This window comes from Onychomys torridus, chromosome 7 (genome assembly GCF_903995425.1).
Source record: "Onychomys torridus chromosome 7, mOncTor1.1, whole genome shotgun sequence".
NCBI classification, from domain to species: Eukaryota; Metazoa; Chordata; class Mammalia; order Rodentia; family Cricetidae; genus Onychomys; species Onychomys torridus.
Window position 1 is genome coordinate 88,760,850 of NC_050449.1, and position 22,249 is coordinate 88,783,098.

At 43.6% G+C, this 22,249-nt stretch overlaps 1 protein-coding gene across 2 annotated transcripts in view; it reads left to right on the forward strand.

Moving 5' to 3' along the window:
• Positions 1-22,249, forward strand: part of Gk5 (glycerol kinase 5) — a 64,849-nt gene that overhangs the window by 40,510 nt on the left and 2,090 nt on the right. Inside the window, exons 12-15 of one of the 2 annotated variants that reach the window (XM_036193276.1) lie at positions 12,749-12,843; positions 14,723-14,826; positions 17,612-17,671; positions 19,080-19,213. In XM_036193276.1, the coding sequence (XP_036049169.1) occupies positions 12,749-12,843; positions 14,723-14,826; positions 17,612-17,671; positions 19,080-19,213 (393 nt within the window). The remainder of the gene's footprint in view (positions 1-12,748; positions 12,844-14,722; positions 14,827-17,611; positions 17,672-19,079; positions 19,214-22,249) is intronic. The other variant, XM_036193277.1, reaches the window with a different exon arrangement.

Here is a 22,249-nt window from a genome sequence, read left to right on the forward strand (position 1 = left end):
TGTATGTTGGATGGCAAGGGTGACTGGACCTCCTGCCCTCGTGGCAATTCCAGTCTCCAAGAAAGACATACATGAAGTGTAAATTTAAAAAATGCTAATGTTGGTGCAGTGGTGTATATCTTTAGGCATAGCTACTGGGACAGGAGGATTGCTTGAGCCTAGAAGTTCATTAGGGATAGCGTAAGTTTTCATAAGAAGGTAAGTCCATCTGTGTGATGGGGCCAACCATGACATCAGCTCCCTGGAGGATTTTTTCAAATTTGAAACTACCATGTGCTCGATAATGAGCACCTGGCTGGACAACCAGGAGCTGCCTAGTGAGACCCTGTCTATGAAAATGATAAATAAGTAAATCGATGGGCTGGGTAACCCTAGCGTGTTTAAGGCCCTGAGTTGAATTCATTGCAAAAAATTTAAATTTAGAACACACACATACATATATGTATTTACAATACATACATATCAGTGTTAACTTTTAAGTGGAGCAGCAGAGTAAGTGTGGGTTGTTTTCTACAGGGCGGGTCAGAAGGGTTCTTTAAAAGTGGGGGGGGGTGGAGAGATGGCTCAGAGGTTAAGAACATTGGCTGCTCTTCCAGAGGTCCTGAGTTCAATTCCCAGCAACCACATGGTGGCTCACAACCATCTGTAATAAGATCTGGCTCCCTCTTCTGGCTTACAGGAATACATGCAAACAGAACACTGTATACATGATAAATAAATAAATCTTTTTTTTTTTTTTTAAAGTGGTTAGGCTGACTTGGGAAGCAGAGGCAGGTGAACCTGTGAGTTCCAGGCTAGCCTGGTCTAAAGAGTGAGTTCCAGGACAGCCAGGGCTACACTGAGAAACCCTGTCTCTAAAAAACAAAACAACAAAGTGGTTAGGCTGGCTGGGGCAGTGGTGGTGAATGCCTTTAATCCCAGCCCTCTGGAGGCCAGCCTGGTCTCCAGCCTGAGCGCCAGAACAGCCAGAGCTGTTACACAGAGAAACCCTGTCTTGAACAAAACGAAACAAACACAAGGTTAGGCTGGATGCAGAAGAAAGGTTAGGACCTTGGTCAGATAGAGGAGGCCTCTGGTCGTGGTCCAGGCACTCAGGACCTCATGCCCGAAGGGAGGCCCTGTCTCTCCTGCAGTGGTGGGCAGTTCTCAGCTCCACTGCCCTCAGCTGGCAAATGTCAGCAGACATATTTCTTAGCAGGATCACTTTAATTGCCAGTCCTAGTCATGCCTGCCTGCCCCATGCAATCCTTGTAAGACTTCTTTGTAAGTACACATACTGAACTGTTTACTTGGATGGAGTAAATGGCTCCTGCCCTCTGGCTCCTTCCTGAGAGAGATAAGTCTGCCTCATTAGAGGAGGGACGGTTCTTTGTTTTTATTCTTGGTTTGCCTGTAATCTCAACACTTGAGAAGGTTCAAGAAAGAATGCTGTAACTTCCAGGTCAGCCTGGGTTAGAGTCAGACTCTTCTAGCTAGGTTCTGTTACTGTGATAAAACACTGACCAAAACCAACTAGATGTTAACTAGGCTTACACATCAGATCACAGCCAACCTCTGAGGGCAGTCAGGACCATGGAGGAAGACTGCTGGCTGGCTTGCTCCCCATAGCTTCCTCCTCTCACTTGCTTATACAAGCCAGAAACCACCTGCCCAGGGGTGATACCACCCACAGTGGGCTGGGCCTGTTCATATCAATCATTAATCAAGAAAATCCCCCACAGACCAGGCTAATGGAGGCTGTCATTCCCCACAGACCAGCCCACAGACCCATCTTATAGAAGCTGTTCTTAAATTGAGGTTCCCTTCTCAGGTGGTTCTAGTTTGTGTCACTTGACACACACTAACCAGCACAGAGGCCCTGACTAAAAACAAAAATGTAAAACTTTTTATTTAGTTTATTTTTATTTATTTGTTACTATTTTTTAAGGCAGTCTCATTGTGTAACTTTGGTTGGCATGGCATTTACTATATAGTCCAGCCTGGCCTTGAACTCACAGTCCTCCTGCATCAGCCTCGTGAGTACTGGGATTACAGTCATGCACTGCCGTGCCTGGATTATTTGACTGTTTAAATGTGGAGCATTAACGTGGTCCCCAAAACAGAGCCGTGTAAGTAGGCGTACTAAGAGATAACTTCCGTCACAGCACCCTGCCTCCCGGTGTGGGGTAGATGATTACCTCACCACTCCTGTTGTTGGACTTGCAGAAGCACCTCTGCTAGTTGAGACACCTGCTGGCCCTCCTTGTTTTAAAAACCTACGTGTCGGGCTGGAGAGACGGCTCAGAGGTTAAGAGTACCGACTGCTCTTCCAGGGGTCCTGAGTTCAATTCCCAGCACCCACATGGTGGCTCACAACCATCTGTAATGAGATCTGGCGCCCTCTTCTGGCCGGCAGAGATACGTGCAGGCAGAACACTGTATACATAATAAATAAATAAATCTTTAAAACAAACCACCTACGTGTCAGTGGTAGCAAATGGTCTCAATTCTCCTTCCTTGGAGATTGTGGGATTTGGTTTTTGGTTTTCATTGTTCCTGTTGTTTTTCTGAAGTTTAGTTTTCCTGGATGTAGAATTCTGGGACAATAGTCTTTTTTCTTTCATTATTTAAAAGATGTTGTTCTGGGCTGGGGTGTAGCTCCATGGCAGAGCCCTTGCCTGGCATGCGCCAGACCTGGGCTTAATTCCCAGTCCTGCAAAGTAAATAAATAATAGAAATAGACGACATGAAGAGCATTGTTCTACTACCTTTTGGCTTTCTGATGAGGGATGCTCAGTCCACCAGCATTGAAATGTTTGTTACTAACACACAGCTTGTCTATGGTTTGTTTTTGTTTGTTTGTTGGTCTCTTGAGACAGGATCTTGTGTATACCAGTTTGTCCTGGAACTCCTTAGGTAGTAGAGGATGACCATGAACTTCTCCTCTGCCTCCATCTCCCTGGGATTCCAAACTTGCACCACCATGCCTGGATGGTGTGGTTCTAAGGATAGGGTTCAGGGCTTCGGCTGCTGGACAAGTACTCAACTGAGCCACATCCCCAGCCCCTCAATTTTGTTTTTCTTTGCCCTTAGTGTTTGACTTTCAGCTCTGTTATGGTGTGTGTAAGCATATATTTGTGTGTGGAATTTGTTGAGGTTCCCTTTTTTGTTTGTTTGTTTTTGTTTTTTTGTTTTGTTTTGCTTCTTTCCTGGAGTAGCTCTGTAGACCAGGCTGGCCTCGAACTCACAGAGATCCACCTGCCTCTGCCTCCTGAGTGCTGGGATTACAGGCATGTGCCACCACCACCGCCTGGCGAGGTTCCCTTTTATTTGCTTAGAGTGCCCCCTATACCCTTTCCTTCCTTCCTCCTTCCTGAGGCAGGTCTCATTCTGTAGCCCAACTTTTGACACGCTTTCCGTCTCAGCCCCTCGGGTACTGAGATGATTGACATGCACCACCATACCCAGCGTAGAGTTATCTATTGATTATTTTTAATTTATGAATCAATTATAGAAGCTCGGGGTATAGTTGGACAAAAAGAGTATTTTCTTAGTAGGAAGGCTTTGGGTTAAACCCATAGTCCTTTACATTAGCAGAGCATGGCAGTACATACCAGTAACCATGACACTTAGGAGGGAGGTAGAGGTAGGAGACCAGGAGTTCAAGGTCATCCTGGGCTCTGGTGAGTCACAGACCAGCTCAGGCTACATAAGACCCTGTCTTCCTTCCTTCCTTCCTTCCTTCCTTCCTTCCTTCCTTCCTTCCTTTCTTTATTTGGACCTGAGGATCGAACCCAAGGCCTTGTGCTTGCTAGGCAAACACTCTCCCACTGAGCTAAATCCCCAACCCTATTTATTTATTTTTAAGCTTTATTTATTTATTATGTATACAGTGTTCTGCCTGTATGTGTGTATGTATGCCAGAAGAGGGTACCAGATCTCATGTAGTTGCTGAGAATTAAACTCAGGACCCTGGAAGAACAGCCAGTGTTCTTAACCTCTGAGCCATCTCTCCAGCTCCAGACCCCATCTTTAAATATAAAGAAACCTCCTGTCTTAAAGGGGTACCATATTGTGTTTCAGTTCATATGTTGAATGAACCCTGTGATATTTGAACCAGGGAAATGTCTCTCTTTCTTCAAACACTTAGATGTCACCTCAGACTCCTTCCTTGTGGCTTTTTTTGTTTGTTTGTTTTTGTTTTTTGAGACAGGGTTTCTCTGTGTAGCTTTGGAGCCTGTCCTGGAACTCACTCTGTAGCCCAGGCTGGCCTCGAACTCACAGCGATCCGCCTGGCTCTGCCTCCCCAGTGCTGGGATTATAGGTGTGCGCCACCACTGCCCGGCTCCTTCTGGCTTTTGCAGTGTGGCCTGAGATTGTTTCCTGAACTTAACCTGCTGAGCAATAGCTTTTTGATTTGGGGGTGCTGGGGATCTGACCCAGGGCCTTGTGCAAGATTCCAGGAACCCGTAAAGGTATAGGGTTTTTTGTTTTTTGTGGTTTTTTTTCCTTTCACTGGTGAAGTTTATAGTAATTTTATTTTTCAAGGGGTAGTTCTTCTGATGTTTACCCTTCTTCTGTGACTCCAATGAGAGGAATCTTTGCTGTCTTCTTATGTCCCCACAGTCCTGGAGCTTCTGTTTGTCCTTTTGCTTCTTCGGTCTCTTTCCTCTCTCACCCAGGATCGGTTCTGCCGTCCACCTCCAGTTTGACCCATTTGGCCTCCGTCATCTCCAAGTTTTCAGCCCATCCAGTGAATTCATAGTTTTATTATGTTTTCATTTCCGAAATCTTCATTTGGCTGGTCTTCATGTCTTTTTTTTTTTTTTTAATTGAGGAAGAGGATGTTTTTTAAAGATTATTTTGATTTCATGTGCATGTTTGCACTCAGAGCGCAGAAGACATCAGATCCCCTGAGCTGGGAACCAAACCTGTCCCCTATGAAAACAGCCAGTGCTCTTAACCACTAATCCATCTCTCCAGCTCCTTCCTTTTCTCTCTGCACTCTGTCTTTTGTTTCAAGTCTGCCTCTCAGATGGTGGCCATAACAACTGTCTTGACATTTTTCTCTGATAATCATAATGTCTATAGCATCTTGGGTTTATTGTCTATTCCCTTGCAAGAGAGAAAATTAATTAATTTTAAGGTGTTTCTGATGTTATGCTATTTATGAGACTCTTGTTTAAATCCTATGGGAATTTGGGTATTTTAAGTTTTTCTTCTTTAAATTAATGTTTTATTTGTTGATTTTCTACTCATGAATGTTTTGCCTGGTGCCCATGGTGGTCAGAAAAGGCTGTCAGATCCCTTAGAACTGGAATTATGGATGGGTACTAACCACCATGTTAACTGAGAACTGAATTCAGTAATAGGTATCTGTAAGGAGATAATAGGTTTCTCCACACAGTAAGCCAGATCAAGCCGAACTGAAAAAGCAAAAGAACAGGTATATTTGAGCAACTCCTGGCTGAGTCCTCCAGCCCCAGAGCTTGGGACTGGAGAAGTCAGGTGGCTGAACTAAAGCAGGGGTGATGACAGGTCCTCCACTGGGGGGGGGGGGGTTGCCCAAGTATGGTCAAAATCTGACCGCTTTAGGCCGCGTGTTGAGCTACTGGCAAGTTCAGTGGAGGAGTTGCCACAGACGCCAAGATGTGGAACTGGGCTATTTGGCACCCTTTCTTTCTTGGAGATTCTCTGAGAGGGTGGGGTGTGGAGAGACAGGAATGAGGCTTTCCAGATCAAGTAGGAGTGAGCTGGAGGTTCCAGCCAAACACCCAGGTCCTCCACAAGAGCAACAAGAGCCATCATCCCTGTGGCCCCTTAAAGCTGTTCTCCTAGGCCCTACATTTGGATGTTTCCATTGTCCTTGCGGGTTTCCATGCATTTGTTCTGCGGTTTGGATCTGTCTCTCCTTTGTGCCCCCTGGCGGCCGGTCTTGGCAGTGCCCTGCTTAGAGGTTTGTTCTCAATGATCCTGTTTTATTTTCTGTGGTCACGTCTTGACTTGGGCAGCTCTGAGTGGAGAGGAAGGTCAGACGTTTAAAAAAGATCTTTGCAAGATAATTGTCTTGAATGCCTCTCTTTCAGGGATCTTCCTGACAGTTTGGCAGGGCCTGCACCCTGGAGTTCTGGCTGGGCAGTGTGTTTTAGTCTCTCCCTGCTGAACACATTCTGTAACTACTTCTGTCTACTTGGCAAAAGGGATGAGGGAGGAAAGGAAGAAAGGGAAGCCTTTTCTGTGTGCCCTTGCCCTGACCTTTTTTCCCTTTTATTGAAAATAGTTTCTTGGGGTTTTTTTCCCCTTACATAATATATCCTGATTATGGTTTTCCCTTGAATGAAAAAAATGAGCACATAACCACTCCTAGGTATGGGTTGAGGAGAAAGCTTATTGTAGATAAAAGGGAGAAAACAGCCAGAGGCATCTAGAAGGGTCCAGACTGAACTGGGCCGTGAGAAAAAAAGAGAGAGGGCAAGTGAGGAACCATACAGCCAAAATGGGCAGAGCAGTTCTGGGGTGGGGCGGGGCAGTGAAGCCTAGAGCTGGAGAGTTCAGGTAGGGGTCAGGATGAAAAGTGCTGAGGAGCCAGGACTTTGTAAGAAGAGTCCGCTTTGATATGTTAAATAGGAACATTTGTCCCAGGTTTGAGACCCAATACCCTCCCTTAATGCTTTCCAGTTCCTTTCCACCTCATGGGATCCAGTCCCTGTCTGTCTCTCATTAGTAAACAGCCTTTAGCCCAGCAGTGGTGGCTCACGCCTTTAATCCCAGCACCCAGGAGACAGAGGCAGGTGGATCTCTGTGAGTTCAAGGCAGCCTGATCTTCAGAGCAAGATCCAGGACAGGCACCAAAAAACAACATAGAGAAAACCTGTCTCAAAAAAAAACAACAACCCATAAATAGATAGATAGATAGATAGATAGATAGATAGATAAATAGGCAAACTGAAGTTAGAGTTTTCCTGCCTGGCCCACAGTCAGGACAAATCTCTCTCACCCGCCAGGCCTATAGACGCTCAGAACCAACCAAGTAAACACACAGAAACTTACATTGTTTAGAAACTGTATGGCCGCGGCAGGCTTCTTGTTATCTACTTCTTCTATCTTAAATTAACCCATTTCTATTAATCTATACTTTGCCACGTGGCTCGTGGCTTACCAGTACCTTACATCTTCCTTGCCATGGCGGTGACTGGTGGTGTCTCTCTCTCAGCCTTCTGAAAGCCATACTATAAAAAAATATTTTTAATTTTATGCCAGGCATAGAGGTGCACACCTTTAATTCCAGCACTGGGGAGGCATAGGCAGATGGATCTCTGTGAGTTCAAATCTAGCCTGGTCTTCAAAGTGAGTTCCAGGATAGCCAGGGTTACATAGTAAGACCCTGTCTTGTTTAAAAAAAAAAAAAAAAAAAAAGTTTTAATTTTTTTATTGTGTATGTGCTGAGGCCAGTGAAAACTTCAAGTATGTCCTTCTGTCTTGCTTTGATTTATTTCTCCTCTTAATTTAAAAAAAATTATTTATTTATTTAATCTGTGTGAATGTTTTGCTTGCATGTACATCTGTGAGTCGTATGCATGCCTGGTGTCCTCTGAGGCCAGAAGAGGCAATGGATGCCCTGGAACTAAAAATTCAGGTGGTTGTTAGCCATGTTGTGGGTGCTGGGAATCAAACCTGGGGCCTCTGGAAGAGCAGCCAGTGCCCTTAACTGCTGAGCCATCTCTCCAGTCCTGGTTTATTTCTTTAAGGCAGGGTCTCTTCTCCGAAGGCAAAGCCCATCTGTTTAGCTAGGTTGGCTCCTCAGTGAGCCCGCCCCCTCAATGCTAGAGTTACAGGCATGTGAAACCATGGCCAGTTTTTATATGGGTCCAGCATATTTGAACTTGGGTCCTATTGCGTGCAGAGCGAGCACACGTATCCACCGAGCCATCTCCCTAGCCCTCATCCTGAATTCTTGTTATGCTTGCTGCCTGGAATGGGCACACCCTGCCCTCCCCTGTACTCGGACTCCCTGGGCTGTGAGATTGCAGTTGCTGTTACCTCAGGAGGTTGGGCCTGAGAGAAAGGGGAAAATCTAACAGTGAAAAGTAGAGCTCTCCAAGGGGACCAGGAGAACCCCTCTCTCCTGCTTGCCATGCTAGAAGCTCTTGATAGTTTCAGACTGTCCTGGTCTAGGCCAGGAGACACCAGCGAAAACAAGACAGGAAACTGACTGGCAGTCTGGTGGCTCTTTGTGTCTTCCCACCTGCCTGCAGCCTGTCCTCAGAGTCCACAGATAGCTTTGCCTCGAATTCCACGCAGAATTCTTAGATGCATTCAGTGGAAGACACAGAGCAGAGTGTGGAGGCTGCTTAATGGAAAAGCTTCACCAGAAAGCCCAGTGGAGAACAGTTCAAGATTATTTAGAGAAATTCTTCAAGCAAGAATGGAGCAAGCAGCGAAGAATGTGATTAAGTGAGCTCCTTTTGATTCTGCTTCTTTGTCGCCTATGCAGCTAGCTGTCTAGGGTTTTTGGTTTTTGGTTTTGGTTTTGGGTTGGGGTTTTTTTTGTTTGTTTTTGTTTTTGGTTTTGTTTTGTTTTGTTTTTTTGTTTTTCGAGACAGGGTTTCTCTGTAGCTTTGGAGCCTGTCTTGGACTAGCTCTGTAGACCAGGCTGGCCTCGACCTCACAGAGATCCACCTGCCTCTGCCTCCTGAGTGCTGGGATTAAAGGCATGCGCCACCACCACCTGGCTTGTTTTTGTTTTTTAAGACAGGGTCTCACCATGTTGCCAAGACTAGCCTTGAACTCACAGAGAGTGAGTTCTCTAGGTCTCTGGTGCTGGAATTAAAACACCTGGCCAGCTGTCTAGTTTTGATTTTGCATGTCTTATCTTAATTGTAAAAATTTTAAATGACCCTTTTTTGGGGGATACAGTTCTTTTGTAGTCCAGGTTATCCTTCAGTTTTCTCCATAGTTAAAGCTGGCCTTGAACTCCTGGGTCCCTTGTCTTTACCTCCTAATGCTAGGATTGTGGGCATGGACCACTATGTCCAGCTATTATTTATTTATTGTGTGTGTGAAGAATGCTAACATGCCACAGTGGAGGTAGAGGACACCGTGGGAGAGTTGGTTCTCTCTCTACACTGTGTGGCTTCTGGGGACCAAACTCAGGTCATCAGACTTGGTAGCAAGTGGGCTTACCTGCTAAACCATTTCACTGCCTCATTTTTGAAGGTTAGAGTTAGGGGAATTAAGAGGGTCTAGAAAGGGTCTCATGTAGCCTAGGCTGATCTTGAACTTGCTATGTAGCTGGGAATGACCTTGATTCCCCTGCCTCCGTCCCAAGAAATTTTCTTTCTCTCTCTCTCTCTCTCTCTCTCTCTCTCTCTCTCTCTCTCTCTCTCTCTCTCTTTTTTTAAGATTTATTTATTATGTACAGTGTTTTGCCTGCACGTGTCCTTGCAGGCCAGAAGAGGGCACCAGATCTCATTACAGATGGTTGTGAGCCACCTATGTGGGGTGCTGGGAACTGAACCCAGATCCTCTGGAAGAACAGTCAGTGCTCTTAACTGCTGAGCCATCTCTCCAGGCCCCCAAGTAAATTTTCTTTAAACATTTGATTTTGAAATACCAGAAGTATTTTGATTTGTCATTTGGACATTTTGACCAAATGGATAAAACTTAATGGATCTGATACCTGTCATATTGAGTAAGTTTGTAGGTGTTCTATTGACAGATTGATTGCAGTGTTAGCAAACCTTGTATGTTCTAGGCGGGGCTCTATCCCACTGGGCTGCATACTCAACTGCAAATGACTTTTATTGACTTGTTTCAACACTGTCTTTCTTTAGTATAAGGAACCAACTCTAAAAGTGAAATAGAGCCACTTCAGTTAAGGTGTGAAATGGCAGCTTGATGCTTGACTGATGGCTGAGCTTTTTCACCTGAACTCTGCCTTTCTCATTTCAAAGTCACTTCAGACAGGCAGTGTAGCTCAGCTGCTGGAGCGTTTACCTAAGGCACACAAAAGCCTGAATTTGATCCTGGGAACTGCATAAATTGAGTATGGTAGTGTGTACCTGTAATCCTAGGAGTGCAGAGAGAGAAGCAGGAAGTCAGGGTCATCCCTGGTGACACCGGAGAGTTCTGGGCCAACCTGGGCTACATGAAACTATGTATCTCCAAATAAAATAAAACAGTATAATAGCACGTGGTTGTAATCCCAGTAGATGGGGAATAGAAGCAGGATGAGTAGTCATTCAAGACCTTCCCTGGCTATCTACCAAGTTTTAGGGCAGCCTGGGCTACATGAAACCCTGTTTTAAAAAAACAAACAAAGGCCACATTGTTCACAGAGGATCAAGTTCCGGGCTTTATCTCTAAATGACCAGTGAAAAGTCTTTAAGATAGTAAACAGGGAAATGAGACTCAGACTGTCATGGAAACCACCAAAATAGCTAAAATGAAACAATGGTGATAATAATTACTGGGAATCTTGAGCCAACCAGGAGGACTCTTAGATTAACACAACCACTTTAAATAGATGTTAGCAGTCTTGCCAAAGCTAGTTGTAAATGTGAAGCTCCTGTAATTAGCTATTCATTCATTGGTATTAGTAAACAGAAAAATGTCAGCCACTTCCACTGAAAAGAATGCACACAACTGTTCAGCATGGCCAAATACCAGAAACTCTCCATATTCTTATAGAATGGATTTATGAGTTATATAATCTGCAATTTCGTGCCATGTGAGAATAAGTAGATTACAAACACCCATGATGAGTGCCTCTCACAGGCGTGATGTTAGACAAGAGAGATTTGTCTCCATTTAGGTGTGGGTTCCCTAGGTGTCTTTATACTGTGCAAACTCTTGTGGAGGCTGAGATGAAGCTCAGTGAGTCTGTACTTGCTTACTGTAGGCCACTTTTCTGTCCTGCCAGCGGCTCCCCAAATAACCACACAGGGACTTGATATTAATTATAAATGCTCAGCCAAACTGGGCGGTTGGTGGTGCACACCTTTAATTTCAGTACTCAAGAGGCAGAGCCAGGCAGATTTTTGTGAGTTTGAGGCCAGCCTGGTCTACAGAGCAAGATCCAGGACAGGCACCAAAACTACATAGAGAAACCCTGTCTCAAAAAAAAACAAACAAAAAAACTCAACCATTAGCTTAGGCTTGTTTTTAGCCAGCTCTTATAACTTAAATTAACCCATTTCTATTAATCTGTGTGCTTTTTCAAGATTCCTTACCTCATGTACTGACTTCCCATCCTGCTCATTCTGCATCTCATGGTGTCTCCTCTGACTCTGCCCTTCTTTCCAGCCTTCTTTCTGCCCTGAAAATCCTTCCTAGCCAATCAGCTTTTTTATTAACAATGAGAGCAACACATCTTCACAGTGAACAGAAGTATTATTCCACAGCAGCTTACCATGCACAAGATCCTGGGTCTTCGCTGGGCAATAATGGCGCACGCCTGTAATCCCAGCACTGGAGAGGCAGAGGCAGGTGGATCTCTGTGAGTTCGAGGCCAGCCTGGTCTACAGAGGTAGTCCAGGACAGGCTCCAAAGCTACAGAGAAACCCTGTCTCAAGAAAACCAAAAGAAAAAGAAAAAAGACACTGGGTCTTTTGTCCACATCACTAGACAAAATAATTCATTCAATCAATCTTGTACTTTTTTTTTTTTTAACAAGGCTTCTCTGTTTGTCTAGGCTTGGTTGCCCCAGAACTCACTCTGTAGACCAGGCTAACCTTAAACTCAGAGACCTGCCTGCCTCTGCTGGAATTAAAGCTCTGTGCTTGTACTTGTATGTTCTCCTTTTCTCCCTTTTTCTCTCTTTCTCCCCCCCCCCCCCCCGCCTCCAGGGTCTCTTGTAGCTCTGGCTGACTTTGAATTTGATGTGTAGCTGAAGATGCCCTGAACCCCCAATCCTCCTGTCTCAGACTCCTGAATTTAGACATTTTCCTCCATATGTCGTACACCTCAGTAAAAACTTGAATGAATGAATTAAGGCTTGATTGCTTTTGTTTGCTTGTTTTGTAAAGGAGTGACCTTTAGTCTATTACTGCTCCTTATTGAACTCACTAAATGAGAAGTTTTTTTCACTTGATTAAGTGGATCCCATCAGATCAAGTAAAATAAGCTTATATAGGTTGAGGATTCCTGTGTTAAAAAAACTGGGCTGTCTCTTATCTCTGAATCCTTTTTGTTGTTGGTTTTGTGTGTGTGTGTGTGTGCTGAGACTGGAACCCGTGGCCTCCTGCATATTAAACACACTGAGGTACCCACGTAGTGTACCATTGAGCTATACTGCCAGCCAAAGGAAAATAATCTTCTGTTTGTTGCTTTTGAGACAGGGTCTTCCTGTGTAGCCCAGGCTAGCCTTGAACCTATGGTGGTTCTCCTGCCTCAGCTTTGCATGCTAAGATTACAGGAATACATCACCATGTCCAGTTGGGAATAATGTATATTAACAACAACAACAAACAAACAAAACCCATAGAATGGATTCTTCATCTTACCTGAGTACCTTTAATGAAAAAAGTAAGTAAGGCCTGCTAAGTACAGAACTTATCTAAAAGGACCTTTAGGAGCGTCTCCCTTGTGCAAACCTTTGCTGTAAACCTTTGTACAGTGACAGGTCAGACAGAATGAATGCCTTTTGTGTTGGCCCTTTTAAATGAAGAGCTTTTACATTCTGGTCGTAATTTGTGGGGACCCTCTAACTTCCCCAACCCTTCCTTTTGTTTTAGGGTTTTATTGTTGTTCCTGTGTTGTGTTTTTGCAGATCTTTTCACAGATGCCGCTGAGACTGAAAAAATGGCCCTGAGTCTGGAAGATTCTGAAGGGGTTTATTTTGTTCCATCGTTTAATGGATTACAGGTATTTTTTTAAAAAGTTACAGCGTTTGCAAAGTTTCTCATCCAGCCACACCCTGAATTACATGGCTGTGACCTGTTACCTGAACGAATAATCAGAACTGACGTGAAAGGTACATTCTAGGACGGAGAAACTATGCCTAGTGAGCACAAATTCTGGAAGCGAGCTGTGTTCTCTAACTGAGCCCCTGATGGTTTGACTGTACTGACAGAATTCGGCTGCTGTCAACTTTGAGCTCTATTGAAGTGGGACCTAAAAGTTAGCAGGTTTGTCAGAAAACTTTTAATATGGCCTAGGGTTGTGTTATAAATAGGCACTTCTGAGTTGTTGGGCTGTGTATATCAGCAGATGGGTATTCTTTAGAGGAAGTATACTGTTGAGAATTAGAAAAATGATGTCACTAGCCCTGGTCGTGCATGATTTTAATCCCAGCACCGGCACTTTGGAGGCAGAGGCAGGAAGACCTCTGTAAACTCAAGGCCAGCTAGGATGACATAGAAAGGCCCTGTCTCAAAAAGGAAAGAAAGAGAAAAGGATAATGACATCATGGTACACACACATAGCTATGTATGTGTTCTGAAGTGTATCTGTAGGTTTCCTTAGCTTTTTTCCAAAAACCAACCTTTCTTTCCAACTTTTATTGTAGAGTATTGGTTACTTTGCCTGATTGATCACAAGTGAACCCAGTAAAAGGCCTGACTTTAAAATAATTAACTTTGTGATTAATTAACAGAGTCGTCCTTGCCTCTGACTCAGAATGCGATCACAAAGAGTTAGGAAAAGTTTTCAGTACAGAATTAAGAACAAAATTAACTGGATGATGGTGGCCACACCTTTAATCCCAGCACTCGGGAGGCAGAGCCAGGCAGATCTCTGTGAGTTCGAGGCCAGCCTGGGCTACAGAGTGAGATCCAGGAATAGGCACCAAAACAACACAGAGAAACCCTGTCTCAAAAAACAAAAACCAAAAAACAACAACAACAAAAAAGAAAACAAAACAAAACAAAAAACAACAAAAAACTCAACTCCTGTAAATAATTTTTTTCAGGGCTGGGGAAGTCAAATGTAGCTGTGTTAATAAAGCACTTTGTCTAGAATATATTAAGTCTGACTTGACCTCCAGTATTGCATAGAACAGGCTCTTGAGGGAAGACTGTGCTGGGGGTTTTATAGTGTTTGTTTGGACAACTTGGCCATGACTTCTCATTACTTCACATGTCTCTAAAATAATACACTCTACAATTTAAAAGGGTCAAGTGTGGGATTCGGCTTGCTGCTCTTCCAGAGGTCCAATATTTGCTTCCCAGTTCACGACAGTCTGTAACTCCAGCTCCAGGGGATCTAGTACTCACTTCTGGCATTTACAGCTACCTGCACACATGTGGCATATATCCACAAGAACATAGGCTGTATATAAAAATTTTAAAAAAAAAATTGAAAATCTCAAGGTGGTGGCTCAAGCCTGTAAACTCAGCATTTGTAAGGCGGAAGCAGGATCAGGGGTTCAAGGCTGGCTTTGCCTAATAGTGAATCAAGACCGGATTGGCCTGTATGAGAACTCTACCAAAGGACAACTGCCAAGTATGTTGGCGCCCACCTTTGATCTCAGCACTTGGGAGGCAGAAGCATGTGGGTTTCTGTGAGTTTGAGGATAGCCTAGTCTACATAATGAGTTCCAGGCCAGTTGGGGCTACATGGTGAGACTGTGTCTCAAAATAAATAAAATAAAATAGTTATCTTGTTTAATCACCTCTTTGGATTGTAATTTATTTTAAATTATTTAAATGAACATTCTTCTAGCATGGCAGTGTTTTATGATATACCTTGAGCCTGTCGATGTAATTTAGAATGTAAACGATGTTCTTTTTATCTCTTACTTCAGGCTCCATTAAATGATCCCTGTGCGTGCGCCTCTTTTATGGGATTGAAACACTCCACCAGTAAATACCACCTCGTCCGAGCAATACTGGAGTCGATAGCTTTCAGGTAAAACCTGCCGGAACTCTCTCTGCTGCCCTTGTGCTTTGTCATTTTCTTTAGACTTGCTGCCAGACTGACATTTTCTTTCCTGACGGAAGGATTCTTTTCTATGTATTTCTTTAGTTGTCTGTGTGTATGTGAGTACTTGAATATATGGATGATATGCGCCGCATTCATGTGGAAGTCCTCAGAGGCCAGGACATGTGTGGGATCCCCTGGAACTGGAGTTACAGACAGCTAGGAGCTGCTATGTGGGTGCTGGGAACTGAACCCGGGTCCTCTTCAACACTGAGCCGTCCCTCCAGCTCTCGGAAGGTTGTTTTTTTATTTTGTTTTGTTTGAGACGGGGTGTCATACTGTTCAGGCTAGCCTGGAACTCATCTTGCAGCCCAGGCTGGCTTCAAAATCATGGCATTCCTCTTGTTTGGGGTACCTAGTACGGAAATTACAGGTGTGAGCAACTTAATTTTCTAAAATAGAAGCTGGACTTAATTTTGTTTATTTCAGAATGTTTATTTTATGGCTTATTGTTTGTTTGTGTGTTTGGGTAGATGCGTTTGTGCACCACAGCACATATGTGGAGGCCAAAAGACAACTCTGTGGAGTCAGTTCTCCTCTCCCACCTTTCTGTGGCTTCTGGGACCTAACTGAGGGCCCCAGGCTCGGTGGCAAGGACCTTTACCGCCTGAGCCACCTTGCTAGCACTCCTGATTTTAATTCAATCATTAAACTTATGCCTTCAATGTAGTGTGTGTGTGCATGGCTTCAATTTTTATTATTATTTTTAAAAAATCTAAATTTTATTTTATGTGCGTGGATGTCCTATCTGAAACTCTGTCTGTACATCATATACATTCCTGGTGCCTACAGAAGCCAGAAGAGGGTGTCAGATCCCCTGGAACTGGACTTAAAACTATTGCGAGCCTCCATTTGGGTCCTGGGACATGAACCCAGGTCTCCTGGAAGATCAGCAAGTTTTTTAACCACTGAGCCATCTCTCTCTAGCCCGTCAATTCAGTATATAGTATACATGATGCAGTTTGTTCTTGTGGCTCTATTTGATAATACCAGCACCACTTAGATTTGATACCTAAAAATGGAGTGGGTTTTTTTTTTTTTTAAGATTTATTTATTTATTACGTATACAGAAGAGGGCACCAGATCTCATTACACATGGTTGTGAGCCACCATGTGGTTACTGGGAATTGAACTCAGGACCTCTGGAAGAACAGTCAGTGCTCTTTACCTCTGAGCCATCTCTCCAGCCCATGTTTTTGTTTGTTTGTTTGTTTGTTTAAGACAGCCCAGGCTGGGACTATTGCTCAGAATAGAGCTAATACTTTGAGCATGTGAGGGTCTGAATTTTGTCTCTCTAATTCACAAAGGGAGAATTCAAACCAACAACTGTCTGTTACACCCAAAGACTGAATAATAAGATTTATTCTTTACGTGTGTTTCCCTGGTCTCTTGATTATTAGGCAAGTGTAGTACATAGTTAATACCAGTTGTCAACTTAAAATGGTGTAGGATCTCATAGGAGACAAATCTCAGGCATGTGTACGAGGGCGTCTCAGAGCAGGTTAACTAAGGTAGGGAGACCTACTCTGTGAACTGAGCCCGGTATGTGCTTCCTGACTGTGATGTGCCTCACACCTCCACTGCCCAAGCTGGCCTGCCATGATGGATTGTGCTCTCCAACTGTGACCGTGCATTACCCCTTCCTTCCTGTTTGGTTATTTTTCGAGACAGGGTTTCTCTGTGTAGTTTTGGTGCCTGTCCTGGATCTCGCTCTGTAGACCAGTTACTTTTCACATTGCAATGATAAAATAAGTAACAAAAAGAAACTTAAGGAAGGAAGAGGTGCCGGGCGGAGGTGGCACACATCTTTAATCCCAGCACTTGGGAGGCAGAGGCAGGTGGATCTCTGTGAGTTTGAGGCCAGCCTGGTCTACAGAGTGAATACCAGGCCAGCCAGGGATACATAATGAAATCTTGTCTTAGAAAAAAAAAAAAAAATGTAAAAAGGAACTGTCAGCAGGTGTGAGGTCACATGCCTGCAATCCTGAAACCTTGGGATCAGGAGGTATGGGACAGCCTTGGCTACACAGGGAAGGAGTTCAAGGCAATACTGGCTAGGTGAGACTCTGTTTCATAACAAATACATAATAACAACTGGGAACTGGTAGGATATCTTAGTGGGTAAGAGCACTGGTTGCTCTTGCACAGGGTCCAGGTTTGGTTCCCAGGACCCAAATGCAGCTCAGGACCACCCCTAACTCCAGGTCCAGGGGATCTGATGTCCTCCCCTGGCTCTCCCAGACACTTCGCTCACATTGGGCACATGCACAGCCACAGGCAAAATTCCCATTCACTTAAATCAATCTTCAGAGAATAATTGAATTGTCATAAATAAGGAGTGTTTGTTTTGTTTAGAGTAATTTTTTATGAATACAAAATGATACATTTGGAACATTTACATGTTGGTTGAGTATATCATAGTAAAGGCTACCAACTAAATAGATACTCGCTTGAAATGCTCCTTTCTAGACTGGCAATAAATCAAACCTAGTTATGGAATAAAGATGCACTGTTGTACATGAAGGCAGAACACGGAAGGATGCAAGTCAGGTCTGTAGGTGTCCAGTTGGCCAGTATTTCTTCAGCAGTTTCTTTTGCATCTTTTATCGAGTTAGGTAAATAAAACCATAGTTGTTATTGGTTTGAAACTTCAGAGTGAAATACAGAATTATGTCCTGAGTACGCTTTCAGTTGCCATCTTGTCTTTGACTAGGAACAAACAGTTATACGATATGATGCAGAAGGAAATCCGGATCCCGGTCACGAATATCCGGTATGTAAGTTTTGTTTATAACAGGTCCAGTTAGGAGCTACAAAATCAGCCTGATGAGTTAGTTCAGTGGTTGAACATTCTCGTGGTTTTCAGCCCCTGGCACTACAAAACAATCAAACTAGAAATTAAAAAAAAAAAAAGCAGTAGCTGTTTTTATCTTCATTTTTTTCTTGACTTCCAAAGCTTATGTCTACTTCTTTTTTAATATTTATTTATTTATTATGTATACAGAAGAGGGCGCCAGATCTCATTACAGATGGTTGTGAGCCACCATGTGGGTGCTGGGAATTGAACTCAGGACCTCTGGTAGAACAGTCGGTGCTCTTAACCACTGAGCCATCTCTCCAGCCCTTATGTCTACTTCTTCGGCAATAAAATTGTTGGTCATAGCGATGTGGAGAGAAAAATGCTAGTTTTGGATTATTGAGACTATAACACAATATGAAATTTCAAGGGATCCTGTCAAGTATGAACATTATATAGAAATGATTAACATTTCACTGTGGGTTGTAGCTATCTTTTTTGGTGTGGAAGCACCAAATTGTTTTACCTTCTTTAATGTCCAGCTGAATTCTTCTGTTGGCTTAGTTCATTTTACTTGTCATAACCAAAACAAATGAGAGATGTAAAAGCGGTGACCTGGATAAAGGATAGTATTTACCGGGAAAGGGACATTGGTGACTTCAGTTGCACACACACTGAATCTACCACACACCAACAGACAGCTCCAGAGCCTTGGCCACACACGGCCCTGGTTAAACTCAGTGGATCACAGAGTAAGACTAATAGACATGAACATGAGAAAAAAGATTGTAAGGAAGAGTGGATAGACAGAGATAGTGGGGAGGCGAGATGGTCAGGGGTGAAGGTAGTTAATATTTTTAATATGAATTATGTACGTGTGTGAGATTCTCGAGCAAATTTAATTGAGAATAAAAAGGAAATTATTTGAAGATTGCTCAGTAAGATCCTATAAACCAGTCATGGTGGCATATGCCAGATCCCAGCGCTCTGAGAGTCAGGGACAGGAGGATCAGGAGTCAGTCACTTGGGAGTCAGGGACAGGAGGATCAGGAGTTGGTGCTACTGAGTCCAGGCCAACCTAAGCTTTGTATTCCATTTCTGTTGTGAAGATCTTGTCCTAAGTTCAGTGCTAAGCAACAATAAAAGTGTGCCTGGTCTTCAAAGTGATTCCAGGACCAGAAAAACCAAAACCAAACAAAAACCTTCCTACTATAATAATAAAAGAGTGGACAGGTTGGAGACACAGCTCAGTGGTACCTGCTTACTTAGTACCTGTAAAGCCCTGACGTGGCTCCCCCAGAAGCTAACTTCACACTGTGGTAACCCACATAAAAACAGTTCATGCTCTCCCAGTTGCTCACCTTGCCGATCTTGTTCCCCTTAGGGCGGACGGAGGAGTCTGTAACAACGGTTTTGTCATGCAGATGACGTCAGACTTGATTAATGAGAAGATAGACAGACCAGCCCACTTCGATATGTCCTGCTTGGGCGCGGCCACCCTGGCTGGCCTTGCTGTTGGTATGTGTGGTCTTTATAAAAAAGAGCGCTTTCTTGGAAGCTGTTTCTGCAATAGCACTGCTCATCGGCAGTCTCAGAATTAGAGAGAGCATCTGGAAAGCGTGTGTGTGTGTGTGTGTGTGTGTGTGTGTGTGTGTGTGTGTGTGTACACATAGACTTCTGACCTCCTTGATGGGTGTGTCAGCCTAACTGCCCTAACTTTACAACCTAGAACTGTGAAGTGAGGACATTTCAGGGTCAGCAGCTTTGGTCTCCAGCAAGGGATGGTCTTGGGATGAACTTTCTCAATGTACACTATTAAAGAAAAGAACTATAAGATGGGTGTTGTTCAGGGAGTCTCTTGAGGTGTGGAATGCACCATAGTTACCCCTTGTGGTGGACACTACAAGGAAAAGTGAAGAGTCAGAGAGCAGGGTCAGGACCAAGAGTCGGAAATGAACTAAAAGGAAGTGTTAATGCTGAGAGGAAATTGTAGCTAACTCAACCTAACAGGTACTCCTGAAGCAGGCAAGGGTTACCAGATAGCACCTGGGGTGAACCTTGAGGCCCAGAAGTTGTGACATTGTTAAAAAGAGATCAGATGCTTTGCGGGATAGAGTTTGAAGGTTTTTGCCCCTAGATCATCTTCATCTTGGAAATCAGCCATTCCTTTACTTTTGTTGAGTGCCTTCTACAAGATAGTCACTGCTGGGAATCAAGAAGTGAAAGCCACAGTTCCTGATCTCTGGTGAGATCAGGCAGATGCAACCGGTGATCGGATCTGTGATAAATCCAGCAAAGATTGATGGTGTGAAGACACTGGGTAGGAGTTCTGGAAGAGGCAGCTGTGGCCAGGCTTCTACCAGAGCAGGGTGGGGGAGAGTGAGAAGTGGGTGGTCCGGAGACAAGAGGCTTTGAGATGAAGAGGCTTTTCCAAAGGAAAGCACTGCTGTGGAGGGAAAGAGGGGTAGAGACCCAGGCACAGTGATGCACATGTGTGCAAGCGCACGTACAGATAAATACACACAGATGCACACATAAGTACACACAGTTACACACAAAAATACACACATATACACAGATGCACACAGACACACAGGTGCACACAAAGACACACATAAATACACACATACACACACAAAGACACACAGATACACACACACACACACACACACACACACAAAGGCACACACATGCTGGGCAGTGATGGCACACACCTTTAATCTTAGCACTCCAGAGAAAATCCAGGTGGATCTCTGTGAGTTCAAGGCCAGCCTGGGCTAGAGTGAGTTCCAGAACAGTCTTCAAAGCTACAACGTGAAACCCTGTCTAGAAAAAAAACAAAAAAATTAAAAAAATAAGACACACACACACACACACACACACACAGATACACACACAAAGACATACAGATACACGCAAAGACATACACACACACACACACACACACACAGAGACACAGATACACACAAAGACACACAAATCCTCTGATTAACACACTCAGGAGGCATGAGCTTTATCTACTTCATTAAATCTACATTTAGAGCTGGGTGGTGGTGGCGACGCATGCCTTTAATCCCAGCACTTGGGAAGCAGAGCCAGGTGGATCTCTGTGAGTTTGAGGCCAGCCTGGGCTACCAAGTGAGTTTCAGGAAGGTGCAAAGCTACACAGAGAAACCCTGTCTCGAAAAACCAAAAAAATTTTTTAAAAAATCTATATTTAATTCCAAACTTTTGCTTCTCTCTTAGAAATATATAAAGAGTATGGATAGCCTCTATGTTTTCTAAATTTACCTAGAAACTGGTCTGTTCTACACATATTTAATAAAATGACACATATATACATGTTTACCCTAAATATAAATAATAAGTTCCGGAATAAAAGTTTTTAAAAATACATATTATTTATTTACTCTATAGGCAATCTTGCCATGTAATCTAGGCTGACCTTAAATTCAAAATCCTTTTGTCAGGGCTGGAGAGATGGCTCAGCGGTTAAGAGTACTGGCTGTTCTTCCAGAGGTCCTGAGTTCAATTCCCAGCAACCACATGGTGGCTCACAACCATCTGTAATGAGATCTGGTGCCCTCTTCTGGTCTGCAAGCATGCATGTAGGCAGAATACTGTATACATAATAAAAATAAATAAAATAAAAAATACAAAAAGAGTTTTTTTTAAAAAAAATCCTTTTGTCACAGCCTCTCAAGGGCTTATTAAAGACATGAGTTTCCAAACACACAAAACATTTATTTTCATGACTAGATTTATTTACTGATATATAAATGAAAACTGTTAGTAGTCGTTTGAACCCTTTATGAGCCAGGCAGTGGTGGCTCACACCTTTAATCCCAGCACTCCGGAGGCAGAGGCAGGCAGATCTCTGTGAGTTCCAGGCCAGCCTGGTCTACAGAGTGAGGTCCAGGACAGGCACCAAAACTTCACGGAGAAACTCTGTCTCGAAAAAAACCACAGGGGGGTGGAGAATGAAATAAATAAAAGAAAAAGAAAAAGAAGGAAAAAAAAGAAAAATACTTGAGCCTGGTATGTTGGCACACATCTTTAACCCCAGGTCTGGGGAGTGAACAAGGCAAATCTCTGAGTTTGAGGCTAGCCTGGTCTACAGAGTGGGACCTAGGATAGCCAGGGCCGTACAGAGAAACTTTGTTTTGAAAATCCAAATTAAACAAATAAATAAACAATTACTTAATTAGTGAGCTTCCTGACAAGACATCTTAGAATTCAAGGCTGTGATACAGTTACAAATGTGTTTTTTTGTTTGTTTGTTTGTTTGTTTTTGTTTTGGGTTTTGGGTTTTTTGTTTGTTTGTTTGTTTGTTTGTTTTTGGTTTTTTGAGGCAGGGTTTCTCTGTGTAGCTTTGCACCTTTCCTGGAACTCACTCTGTAGACCATGCTGGCCTAACTCACAGAGATCCGCCTGGCTCTGCCTCCCAATTGCTGGGATTAAAGGTGTGCACCACCAGTGTACCACCATCGCCTGGCTTCTTTTGTCAGTTTTTATTATGAATTAAAAATCCTCTTTTCAGAAAAGCAATATATG